Raw genomic sequence first — 13,603 nt, 5'->3', positions numbered from 1 at the left:
GGTAATCTGGTCTAAAAAGAGTTTAATTTTGCCCCTTTTGTTGGTTGAAGTGGTTATTCCGATTGTTACACAGAATGGTATCGAACAACAAACCTACTCACAAATACGCAACCAAATGAGATAATGCTCTTTTGTTTGTTTTCTGGAGAGTATTATCAAACGTGCTCTTGTGGAGGCACTCGATGTTTTTTTTTAATGTCATCAATCTACGTACATGCCACTTGGATTTGAAGCTACATTCTTTGCGTCCTCTGGGCAATCGCCCAATTCGTCAATGTGTAATTGATCCACCTCTTTCTTCGTTTGTCGTCCATATTTATCCACGCAGAAACACTGACCTGCTTGACATTGGAAAGACCTGAAGTTGCCATTACTTTCGCATGTGGGCTTGGCGAGGCCTTCAGATAAGTAGGTCTTGGCAAAAGCGCACTCACAGTTTATATCTCGACCTTCTGCGGAGTAAATGCTGGCCTTAAAATCCTCAATGGGGTTGCCCTCACGATCTGAACAATAATAGAACGTCCCATTGAGCTGGACCTTATCAAAACTGCCATCCGGAGAACACTTGGGTAACTGGGTTCCGTGGTACAGGGTCCTGCCTTGTTGGGCGTAGGATTGTTCCAATTTCTTGTAATGACCCACTATCTTCTCGCAAGGATTGAAGTACTCGACGTTGTGGATGTCCTCGTCAAAGCACTGCAAGTCTGTGATCAAAGATTGATATGTGATGGTGCCGTTGATTGTCATGTCGTCGTTGATGCAGAAGCACATGTCTTCGGTAACCGTTCTCTCGGCACATTGGATCACATCAAAGTTCCCATTAGATAAGCATCGCATATGAGAGGGAAAGTAGACATTGTCCCAAGCAGACGCCGTTCTGGCCTTTTCCAAACACGCTTTCAAGTCTCTCTGCAATTAAAAAATCGATCACAATCTCTTTCGAAATTGCTCTTAAAATACGACGAGCAAAATGACGGCGTCACCACAATTCTTGGGAGGTCACGGACTCTGAATTAATGATGTGGGGGAAGTCGAGACTAAAAAAACATCATGCGATTTAGTTGTAATCAGTTCTTTCAATCATTTAGTAAGAACTGCCAAAAGTCCAAAACTGTTTCTTCTCTGTTCAATATGTACTTATCCTGTAAATTTTGAGGAAAAATAGTATCCCATTCCACAAGAAGTCCATTGGAGGAAAGGTAGGTGGAAACTTAATTTCGTTCGATAGCAAACAAAAAATCAGGACCATATGTATTCAAGTGGATTATCCGATAGATGCAACCACACGCTTTTCAAACATGTGGTTGGATGTATAGCATGCTTAAGTCCAGAAATAGTATCATGATGATAGCTCTGTACAAGTCGATTGTCCGCCTGCATCTTGAATATGCTTCACCTATTTGGGCTCCAATGAGTTCAGCAGGTTTGCAAAAGGTCAAACAAGTCCAAAGATGTTTCACTAGGAACATTGAGGATATGAGAGAGCTCTCGTACCTGGGAGGAGTGCAACCTTCAAGGCCTCGAGAGTCCAGGCTAGTTAGAACAATGAATTCCTCCTCTCCAATTTGCTTCCCGAAAATATTCGCCTGGAATATGTAAGTATTGATCCTGTGGCAGGGTTGAAGTCAGACTTGGACGAGTTTTTTAACCAGAATTCCTGATCAACCATACATTCAAGAGCTGGCCAGATCCTCCAACTCTAATTGTTGGTCGAACAAATATCACATGAATATGAAGTGATGAAAAATGAGTATATATTTGGTCTTGGAGTGCTGGGAATTTGATTCCCAGTTGCTGAAAGGAAGTCGTCAAAAAGGGGACCTCCCAAAACTTGGGGCGACGCCATTAGATTGTTGTTGATAATGTGAACACCCAATGATAAGGATGATATGAATTAAACAAAAAACCAACCTCATACTGAACTCCATCCAAGTGGTATTCCAAGGTCATTCGGCAGCCTTGGTAAAGACTTTCGTAGTAGTTTCGAGCACATAAGCAATCCTGCTTGCCCATTTGAGACTCTGCCTCTCCGCCGGCAATCCCAAAAATGGGCTCCCCATTGTCCTTCTCCACGCAATGACAAAGACCTCCACGAATGCACTGAATCGGTTCCCAATAACCATCCGTGTCGCAATTAGGCCGAGCTTGGTTCACCCCGAGAGTTCCGTTGGACAGATTGTCCTCGTAAAGTGTCAACGCATCCAAACAAGAAGTCTTAGAGCGAATGCATTTGGTCACCTTATCATCCGGCTTCTCCAAGGCACAAGCTGCGGAACAAGACAATTTAAGTAAGGGCAAATTTTGAGACCCAAAAACAAAGCTCATCCATTACATGGAAATCGAAAATGACATGCTGTGCCTACTTATGGGCAACAATACTTTAACAATATTGTTCGGAGTGACACTTGATTGTTCTAGCATAACGGCGATTGAAATGAGCTTTGGCATTTCAAGAAAAGTATGCCAGCACATCATTTGGGTATTTTCCACTTAAAGTACTGAACAAATCAACTGTAATTTCAATGCATTATGTAGCAATAGGTCGCAGCAACAAATGCACCTTTCAAATGCAATATTATTGTATATTAAATGTGTGAAGTCATATGTCATGACAATAGCTGTAAAAAGAAATTCGAATAGCCTTTTTAACACTTCTCCGACTTTTTAGGGTCTATTCGACTATTTGGGGTCCATTCGACTTTTTCCAACTCTTTTGCTGTTTTCACACATTACGTCCATTTTTCGCATTTTTTCTATTTTTGTTCGATCGTTCCTGCTTCCTTCAACGCTACAAGAGCAGACAAAAACAACGAAACGCAAAAAAATGGCAGATGTCGAGATCACGTTGAAATGTGGTCAAACCAGGGTGAGCTAGGGCATACTCCATGCATGGCTAGGGCTAGGGAGTTGTCCGAACAGAGCAGAAAGCTGGACGGCGTAGAACTGCAGTTACGGGTCGAACAAAACGCTTAAAGGCAAAAAGGTACTTACTTAGCCATGTCTCGCTCTCCTTTTCTGCTCACGGTGTTACTAACAATACTGATAAAGTTATTTTCCAAATGCCAAGACTTCTAATATTGATTTTCGTTGTTATTGAAACAAAAGGAACAACTTTCGTAAAAAATCATCTTGGATTCTAGCTCAGATTAGAATATTAATCCACTTAAAGCCTACAAAGAAACCACATTTTTAAAAACATAATCAATAGATGTTGGGAGTAGCCTTAGTTACGTTTCCAACTAGAATTTTATTTAAATCCATTGAGCAAACGATAAGATATCTCGTTTTCAAAGATTGCATTGTCATCAAATTTGATTACAAATTGCTCCGGCTATATCTTAAAGCAATTGCCAAGAAATGTAATAAGCTTTTTCTATCTCTAAGATATATATGAAAATATTTCACTTTTCTGCAGCAGGTAGAAAACCCCGAATATAGTTTGCAATATAACTTAAAACTTACTTAATGTCAATATTTCACAATTGTGGTGCCATACTTGTCAATCCCAACTTTTATCAAGCTTAATCTTGAATTTTGACAAAATTCTATTAACGTTGAACAAAAACATCGCTAGTACGTCGATAAATTATTGCAAAAAGTGACAATTTGGAAAATTATATTGTCACAGGTATCGTTCAAATATTTTAGGAAGATGATAGGATGGTGTAGTTTTTGGCACTTCAGTAAAATGAAAGGCAATTTTGCATGTTTTGTAAGTTTCAAGCGACATTTTTTGCTACTTTTTGCTTTTAAAGAAATCTTAAAGAAAATGGAGAAGTATTATTTCTTGTCGTGTCATTGAAAAAGACAATCATATTCCTTGGAAATAACTGGAAACATAATTAGGCCATTTTTCGATCTTTCAAGACGTAAAACGCAACCTTTAAGTTGTAATAATTAAGCATGTGCTAAATAGAAGTTTTTGAAATTTTACGTCAATACATAACTAAGAGTATGTTTAATACTGATTGACTACGTTTTTGACAATGATGCATTTTAATGGTAAGATAAGTGATTTAACACACTTATCAGAGCTACTTTTGAACATATGCATTTTACAAAAGTTGTTCCTTTTCCTTCTTTGACAAAGAAAAACATATCTAGATGTCTTGGCATTTGAGCAAACACTTAACCAGAAAATATAACTACCGTGTGCTGTATTGAAGCTTTCTCTCCAAGACCACTTAAACCTGATATTGATGGAAAGCTTCACATAAGCATTAATAACTTGCAAGTAATTTGCTAACAATTTGTTCAGGTTGACCAGATTGAGGGAAAGGTACTTTGATTTCAGAAGGTTTAGGAAAGCAATTTTAGAATTGCCTACCTTTTCGGGCCCGTTGCGGTTTGCTTAATGTCCAGAGGTCTTAAATAGGCAATCTAGCTTCCTCTACCTAAAGCTCTAGAAATACATCGCTTAATGCTTGTTTTTTTTGTAATGCCGTATTTTCCCAACTATTTCGTCATTTTTCCCAGCTTTTTTTCAGCCACTATTTTGCCAAATTTAATAAGCTATTTTTTACGGCTTTGGTTTTGCCTGCTCTTGTAACGTTGAAGGAAGCAGGAACGTTCTAAAAAAATAGGCAAAATGCGAAAAATGAACGAAATGTGTGAAACCGAGAAAAAAGCTGGAAATAGTCGAACAGACACTAAAAAGTCGGAAAACGTGTTAAAAAGGGCTATTCGGCTTTAGTTATTACATTCACTATATTAAAAAGTATGGCAATGACCTCCCAAAATATAGTAAAGAGTGACTCATCAGTCAGTTGCTACTTAAAGTACCCAATACCTTGCATATGCCACTTTCCACTTTGTACGTCTGGTGTGTCAAAATTGCTTTTGGCGTGCTGCTTTTTCTTTTTGGTGTGTCATCACCTTTTCTATGATAGCGATTTGAATGTTTTAGTTCAAAATTTTGGTGTGACAATTTCTTATTTTTTATGCACCATGAATATGCATTTTATGAGGCAACCAACCTGTTCTGTTTGTTTGTTACGTGAGTAAGATGGTGGCCCTCTTGCTCGGCCTGCTATCTGATGATAGGTGTCCCAATTGAGGGATATTCCTGCTCCTTTCTCATAACTAACACCAGTTATTGCCTCACCATCAGGGATGACTGTAAGTTCAGCCATTTGAGCTGTTAAAAGCAGCCACTCATGTTGTTCATTTTGTAATCAAATACCACAAAGCCAGGGATAGACCCAAGATTCGCAAATTGAAAAGCGGCTGCTTACCAATCCGGTACCGCACCCAACTTGTGTGTGTCACTGAAATTTTTGTGTGTCCATTTCGGCTTCAACCAATCTTATATTCTTGTCGATTATCGAATAGTCGAAAGCGTTCCGTTTGGGGTGTGGTATACTATATTAACATAATTCCTTCAAACACTAAAACAGGAAATATTCTTGGAAAATAGTTACTGAACTTAAAGAGTCAACACTTGCTCTTGTATTCATTTCAAGTGCCAGCGGTATCTTTAACCAACAGCTCATTATTCAATACACTTTGTTTTTGAAGTGTTTTACGTGAATTTTCACTTCACTTTATTTATTTTTTACCATGGGCTACAGGTACAAAAAAAAATTCCTTTTATTTAGTAATTAAGAGGGTCATCTAAAGTCTTGACATTAGAGCAAAGCCACAGTCTGTTACTGGAAACCATTTGAACTGATCTAACTAAGCATCCGTTCAATATATTTTCAAATTTTTTTTTCGTCACTTTTGATTTCGAAAGGTGTATTAATGTGCAGTATGTATGTAGTTTTTGAGCAGGTTACCTGACTCGGAACAAAATGTCAATCCGAAGGTAGAACTGGCCGCAAAAGTCTTTGCAATGCAACATCGACTGTTACCCTTCAAAACTGCACCCGGAGAGCTAAATTCAGATGGGCTTACGAGACAAGCTCTATGGGACTACTAACTTAGCTGTGGTCCACACATTTCACTTGGAAATGGGGAAAGGGATATGGTGGAACACACCGAGCCGGCCTTCAGGTATGAGACACATCGGCTTGGACAACAGGAGCAAAAGTCCTTGGGATTTTCGTAGAGCTGAAGGAGTTCTCCAACGCATTCGGTGGTTTCGGGGAGTCCACAATTCGGAGCACACGCTTGGTCGTTGCAAAATCCGGTTTCGCACAGAAAATTGTCCGTGCACACACCTTCTGACTCAACAATGAAAACGGCCAATGAGACACAAATTGCAACCAGAGCCTTCATTTTTCGCACACTTTTTTCCATTTTATTTGGGAAGTAAGTGTAAGCTGTGGCTTCAAATGATAAGTTATCTCTGCTGTTTGGGCATGATCTCCTCTGTTATCTAAGTATGAAATTGATTATTCCGGAACTAAGATCGTAGGTATGCACTGATAAGAATAGATGCCAAGTTTATGAATTGGAGCGGAGTGTTTGAGCGGATGTCATATGGCAAGAAAGGTCAGAGCGAGTGCTGACTCAAAGTTTTTATTTTTGTTGCAAAGCACTTTCAACATTGACGAACTATATACTTTGTTTTCAAAAGTTCTTCCCCACTGGCACTCTCAGTCTTTTACAAGCTGAAATGTGATTGTGAATCAATTGATTCAATGGGACCACATGCCAACACTCTTGTAGCAAACTTTTTGCCATTTCATCTTTGTTGAGCCTCACCTAATTCAAATAGATTCTTGCCCAAATGTCAAATATTTTTGCCTGAAATTCTAACTCACCTGTCACGAACTACTCAATAGAGCGGTTCATGAACCTGGATACAAACTGAATCGCAGCTTAGTTTTTTTGTTGTATGTTAAAAAAACTGACGTATTTTTTTTTATTCCTTCAATCGGCCAAAATTGCATATTATTTAAAAAGCACATTTACTTGGACGTTATAACCAAACCAAATACATAAGAATAAAGAAAATCCTCATCATACTTCTTGAATCTTGTAAATAACCAGTACTTTTGCATTTTAGCCAAATGTAGTAATCTAAAACCAGTAAACCAATTGATCGATTCATAAAGCTCTGCCCCTCTGAAAATCGAAGCTGTCCACGTCCATCTCAAAGAAATTAGCCTTACCCACCACCGAAACGATCTCAGGTGCATGTACACTACTTAAGGTGGTAAACACAGAATGCAGTTCTTATGTACATACAAATTTGTCTCGATGCTTATTTTTGCATAAGTTTATATAATATTTTTCTTATGACTCTGTTTTTTTACGACAAAATCATTACAGAAATCAAATGGCTTTCTTTCTTTTACGGCTTGGGGGTCAAAGTACATAAACAACAGAAACCAAAAATCCTGTTATCCTTTTTTTCAACAAATGCTACCCAGAATGCGAGACATTTTATGCAATATACTTTGGTGGAAGGCGTTGGAGAAGCACTCGTTGGAGAGAATGTTTGTGGACCAGTCACAAACTCCTTATGTAAAAACATTGATGCCATGGTAGGCAGATAAATTCGTCTGGCCAAGATTAAAAGTGGTACACTAGGATATTAAGTGGACAGGAAAATGTCGCTGAACCTCATGATTCGATGGAAGGATGATGTTTTGATTTTATGAGCTAAATATTGCGAGTCTTTTTCCTGATAAAAACGATTTTTTTTTTTAAATATGTTAGATAATCTTTTCCCTCAGTACCGCAGGTGGAAAAAAGAAAGTCCAATTTTAAGTGTTTGTTCTAAAGTTAATTTCCTAAATCAAGGCGGATATTTTTTTCCACAAAAGCCATTTTTTTCCTAATCCCGTGCCACAAGTGCGAAAAGAGAGTCCGATATTATTAAGAAACTGGGTTTAACTTGTCAAGACAATGTCGTTTAATCAAGATGTAATGAAGTTCTGGAAATTGTTATTCGTATATTATGCAGTATTGCAACTTTATATTCTTTTCATTTATTCAATTTTAGTCTGAAAAGTTTTTGGCCCAAAAGTCCCAATCAACCGGATGTTCCCGAGCTACCCAAATCCATCAACTCTTATGCCTTGGTGAATCAGATATGCATATGAAGTTAGATAAAAATAAGTACATTATATGGAGTGATTCGAAAGCGCACAAATGAACTGCCTCCAGTTTTATATAACAATATTTATGGAATTGCTCGATTTTATGTTAGTTTCAGACTTAGACTCAAACGCCTCAAGCCCTAATTTATCTAAATGCGTATTGATATGATAAATCAAATGGTTATTGTAGTTACAACTTAGTAACATACTGTGCTTTGAAATATAGTGAATTGCGGGTTAAGCTTTTTATAATAAGATTGCCCAAAAACAATGTAAGGGAATCGACAAGCAGGATATATGTTGCTCCTGTGTATCACTTTTTGGAGGCCCAAAGTTATTTTGAATTAAGCTGAACGAGCTTTTGGGACACTTGTCTAAGACTAAAAATGTTCACCGCTTTAAATTCAATTGGCATTCATTAATCAGATGATTTCGTTTATCATCTGATATCCCAACTCAGCGGGGATAATTTCTAAAAAAAAACTAAACTTCCGCCTTTGAGCGTTTCGCCTGTTTTTGAGTCTGAAACGGGATAGTCCTTCTCTAAAAATAATTGTGCCAGGGTCCTTAGCTTCGCCAATCCCGTGCTCAAACATTTCCACTGCCGAAATGCAATGCATGTTGTGGCACGGCCTGCAATTGTGGAACACTTGCCTCAAACCATGAAAAGAATGACAAAAAACCTACTTGTCAATATGTTTGATAAAAGAGAAAAAAGACTAAAACCAAAGAAACCCTCAAATCCTTGTACCCTCGTATCCTCCTATGCATTCGTCATTTGTTTCAAGTCATTTTACTAAACATTTAACAGAAAAATCACAAAAAATCGTTTGAATCTGTTTGCGGTTTTAAGCCATCTTTTTTTCCTCGAAAAGTAACAGTTTCGGTAACGGTAAATTATCGCCATTTTAGAGAAGTAACGGTAACGGTAACGGTGCATTTTTTCTGCAACGCTTCAAGCCCAGGGGCAAAAGGCGTGTCATGGGCCGTTTGGTCAGTTTTAGGTGCTTGGGACTAGCTTCAACCGAACAATGCAAAAAGTTTAGAAAAGATGCGTTTGCTTCGTTCCTAGTAATCCCCAAAAAATGTGTTTGTTGCTAGAGCCTATTGGTGGTCAAAAAATAACCATTTACTATTGCTCATGCTATCTTTTGATGAAAAATCGTATTAGATGTTCTGCAAAAAAATGAACTTAGAAGAACGGTGCAAAAAAAAATATTTCGGATCAACAGTTGACACTAAGTGATCTGAGGTGGAGCTAGCTGTCGAGAAAATGCCTCAAATTTGGTTGAAGCGCTCCCTACTGGCCAAAAGAAAACCCTCAGCTGAGCAGATTTCGAGCTAATGCTTCCCAGATGAAGAATAAATACTCTTTCGAATGCTTTTCCGTTATGACTGGACTCTATCCAAGTAAAGACTTTACTACTCGTTTCGCACTCTACAAGACATAGACAACTGTGAATGCATCATCGACTTAAAGAGGACATTTGGTCTGGGATGATTAGTACAACCGTGGGGAACAAAGACATAAGGAATCGACTCGGATCATAATTAGAATGCATTTACAAATGGCCTCAAACGGTTTTGTAATGAGCAGTCCGAAACACATTCCAACCAATTAATGGATGCTTTCGTGTATCGCAACAAGTACGAGAAAGCTAAAACGACAGAATCATTTTCGTGTAGATGCTTTTTTGAGCATTTAAAGTGCGTTTAAGAGTATTGCAATAAATATGTGGCAAGATTATGATCATTGGAGATAATCCTAATGCATTGTTATATTCTAGTCACCGATATCAATTTACATTTACCACTACTCATGCTCCCACCATCATACTCGCCATAGATATTTTCCCTTATTATAAATGCCATCACCAACGAACAATAAATATCTAGTCAACAGCCACCATCCGGTAATCTAACATGCGTATGAGTCTAAACCATTAGCTCTTACAATCGCATATTCCAGGAGCATGATAACAACCGCAAAATGAAAGATCCATCGTGAATGAATTTCACTTTGGAAGGCAAATATGCGCAATTTGGCTCTTAAAAAGAGGCACCCATCCACCTCATTTTTGTGATATGAAAGTTAGGGATTTGCCCCACCCCCAAAAAATTCACTTCATTATTGCTTACATCTGTTTTTAAAAATATTGACCCGTGAAAAAAAGTTGTTCCGGACTCTTCGTTTTATGCTCCAAATTCCACGCATATCAACAACATTCATTGAATACTCTGTATCATAGATTTCTAGACACTGGATGTCGGACGACCGACAACTCGGCTGGTAAAACAGTACAATGGATGGTCTCCTGGGAATTGATTACAAACCGGTTTATTGTACTGTTTAGCCAACCGAGTGGTCGGTCGTCCGACATCCAGCGTCTAGAAATCTATGTCTGTATGTAAATTAATCGGACTATCCTTGCGTTTGCTCTCTTGAAAGCTCAATATTTCATTCAAGGGTGCGTTCCCGATAGAATCCATCGACATTGAAGCAATTGCCCCACTTAATAGAGCGTGTTTTGCCATCTTCACTGTCGAAATTGGCCAGACCTTCCTGGTCAATCAACCAATCATTCGCCCATACACCTACGTACGTACAGTACATTTGTATATTTGGAGGTAATGAGTGAAGCAAAGTGGGCAATTCTGGACGTTGTTCCACTGACTGTGTTTCATCATGCACTCATTTCTCATTCCTTTCAGTTGGTTGAGCGTCTTTGCATTGGTGGGGCCTCCTTCATGCAAGGGGAACTAAACGTGAAAACCTTGTGCTTTTGAGCAATGTACGTACGTACGTGGATGAGGTATTTCGGAATTGGCGTTTAAACCCATGTTTGAGGGAGGGCCCAGCAGCAAATTATATGCAAAACAAAGCACTCGCGAATTAGGCAAATTGTCAAATTATGGCCTGTTAAGACGCATGTACATCGGCAACGAGACAAGCTTCGCACTCAAAGAATCGAATGAAATACACACAGACAGACAGACAGACAGACAGTTGGACAACAACCAACCTCATGCTCAAAACACTCTCCACTACATGCGCCATTATTGGTCTTTACGACCAGATTCCGTTCTTTTCAATCATGAAGACTCTATTTAATGCTGGGTTAGCTAATCCCCTAGTTAGCGGTAAGCAAGAGTTCATGCGCCTCAACCCAACTTTTGAGCTGGATATGCCGAATCATGCACTGTGGGTATGTCCATTATTACACTACTTTGTGGCGTATCTAGAGCCTCACTCACTCACCCTGTATTATGGTTATCTTCGTATTTCATTCCCTCATTAATAAATGTCGAGAGTGTGTGGCTTCGAAGCTCTTTTATTGTGGTGGCTGGGCGAGCTTTCCCATTGGTGGAAAAACCGCAGAGCATAGTCGTAAAACAGAGGATTCTTCCACAGCCTCGGGCTGACAATACAAATCGGTGAACTCCATTTTCCAGCTTCTTTTTCCATCCACGGGACCTCGCTTGCCTTTAAGTACAGCCTGTAGAATTCCAGATTTGGGACGATGAGGACGACAAACGATAACTGCCCTGATTCATGCCATCGCTATCATCTAGAGCACCAACGCCAAGAGAAACGACCCATGCCCTAAGCATACAATGGGCTCAACCGGAGAAGCTTCACCTCAATTTGTTTTTGAATCGTGTCAGAGATTCGACAGGAGGAAGAAATGGGAAAAATGAGAGCTTTGGTGACGTTGTCTCTTCTACTAAAGGATCTCTCTCTAGAATAAACCAAAGGAAGTCATTCCAAGTGCGAGGGAAGAAGAGGCTTTTCTTGAGAAGTCATGAATCATTGGACAACTTAGTGGAAGTGCATTGGTGGTGGTTGGGCTGATCAAGATTATGAATTTATGGCCTGAAGATTTAGCAAATGAGGCGAATGAAGAGGTTGGTTTGATTCGTTGGCGGAACCGCGAACAAAAGTTCAGAAGTTCTCAATTCATGAAACCAATCGCAGGATAATTTGTAATGATTACTTTATTGCTGTGAAACGACGTCTATCGGCTAAACAATGAACTGTACACGAAAAGCCGACTTAATCGTGACTTTGGGAGTGTCATTTTTTCAAGAATATTGGATGTAGTACATAGAAAGGTGTAGTGGCGCCACGTTCAATTAAGCTCCTTGATTCATAATGTGATGACTTGTGTTAACTATGGTGGTCTCCCATTTTTAGCCAAATATTAGATATATCATTCTGCAGTTCATATTGATGAATTGGCCTTAGATGCAAATTGTAATGGACATTGATGGATTGATGCCCAGAATCCGATCAAGTCGACCTATGTATTCGAGAGAGACGAATCGTGTGACGAATCCATCAGAGCAACGAAAGCATGTTCAGGCTGAAAACGTAGAGAATCTCGAATTGGATCGAAATAGAAGGTATGCCCAAGTGAGGCATGGTATTTAGACCGAAATTTAAAAAAAAAAGGACTCATCCATCTGTTTTGAATTCGAATAAGCAACTAAATATGGAATGGCCCAGAGAATGCAATGGCTAATTTGAACAAATTCCATCTTTTGCTTGTTGCTGATGAATTTTTTTTCACCAGCAATGACAGCTAGCATAACCCGAGGGTACATCAATCAGTCATGCGACATGATCTAATTCATCAATAGTTTCATATGGTGTTCTTATAGCATAAATAAGTATGATATTCCCGTTTCAAGGCCCCATTCAGTTCTGCACGTTAGGGGACGCTTTGTGAGCCAGTCTCCAGCAAATACTGAGCAGATGGGGCGAATGGTTCGATTTTGAATCGTTATGGGTTTGAGATATTTTTGGTAAAACATTTTAAAATCTGACGTAAAACTAGTGACCTTGTCAACAAAATGAGTCGTTCACTTTTTACAATCATATGGTATTTAACGAATGTATTACTTTTATTTAGTATACCTTTTCTCCTTTCGGTTTGACTCGCTTAATAGAGCTGATGTTTGAAATAAGGGCTCCTATATATCTCAGTATATAAAGTGGATATAAAAACACTCAAAATTAGTCACTCTACCACAAACTTTTTTAGCCGATAATCGTTGCGGTTAAAGCAGCTGCAAGGGTCTATGTTACCCATTTCAAATCGAAAAGTTCAAAGAATACCCGGGCTTTAGTCGCTCCAAAAAGAGAAACAAATTGCAGGTCCCGTTCCCTTGGATCCAAATGCTTTATCCATTGCTCAACTATTCCTCGTAAAATTGTGATAGCATTTTTTCACAATTTCACAACCTTCCTTGATAAGTGCATTTTTTTTACTTTCTTAGTCAATCAGATCTATTTGAGCTTTACTGTACTACATTCCATATTTCCATACATTTCAAAAAAGGGGAGGGAGAAAATGGATTTGGGAATTTGAGTTCGATTTCCATCTTATCATTTAATACTCTGTAGGACCTCAAAACCGCAAATGATTTTTGCCTTTTTTCCTCGAAAATTCAGTTTCGAATAAAGCTCCAGGAAAATACATGTTTGGTATAAATTCGGGTTAACATTTAAATCAACTTGTAAAAGCTATTTCAGCCTCCAACCCTAGCAGTCAGCTATTTAAAAGATTTTTTGTAAAAACATTGATACTTATAAAAAAAACCGGTAACTT

At 38.7% G+C, this 13,603-nt stretch overlaps 1 protein-coding gene across 1 annotated transcript; it reads right to left on the bottom strand.

Moving 5' to 3' along the window:
• Positions 1–5: 5 nt before the first annotated feature.
• Positions 6–6,279, bottom strand: LOC131885573 (uncharacterized). The gene is made up of 3 exons (XM_059233649.1): positions 5,922–6,279; positions 1,912–2,267; positions 6–909 (listed from the first exon to the last, which is right to left on the bottom strand). The coding sequence occupies exons 1-3, from the start codon at positions 6,238–6,240 to the stop codon at positions 202–204; spliced, it is 1,383 nt and encodes a 460-aa protein (XP_059089632.1). The 5' UTR covers positions 6,241–6,279; the 3' UTR covers positions 6–201.
• Positions 6,280–13,603: the final 7,324 nt, after the last annotated feature.

The sequence above is a fragment of the Tigriopus californicus genome, chromosome 8, assembly GCF_007210705.1.
Source record: "Tigriopus californicus strain San Diego chromosome 8, Tcal_SD_v2.1, whole genome shotgun sequence".
Lineage (NCBI taxonomy): Eukaryota > Metazoa > Arthropoda > Copepoda > Harpacticoida > Harpacticidae > Tigriopus > Tigriopus californicus.
This window is presented reverse-complemented; position numbering and strand designations above follow the sequence as displayed.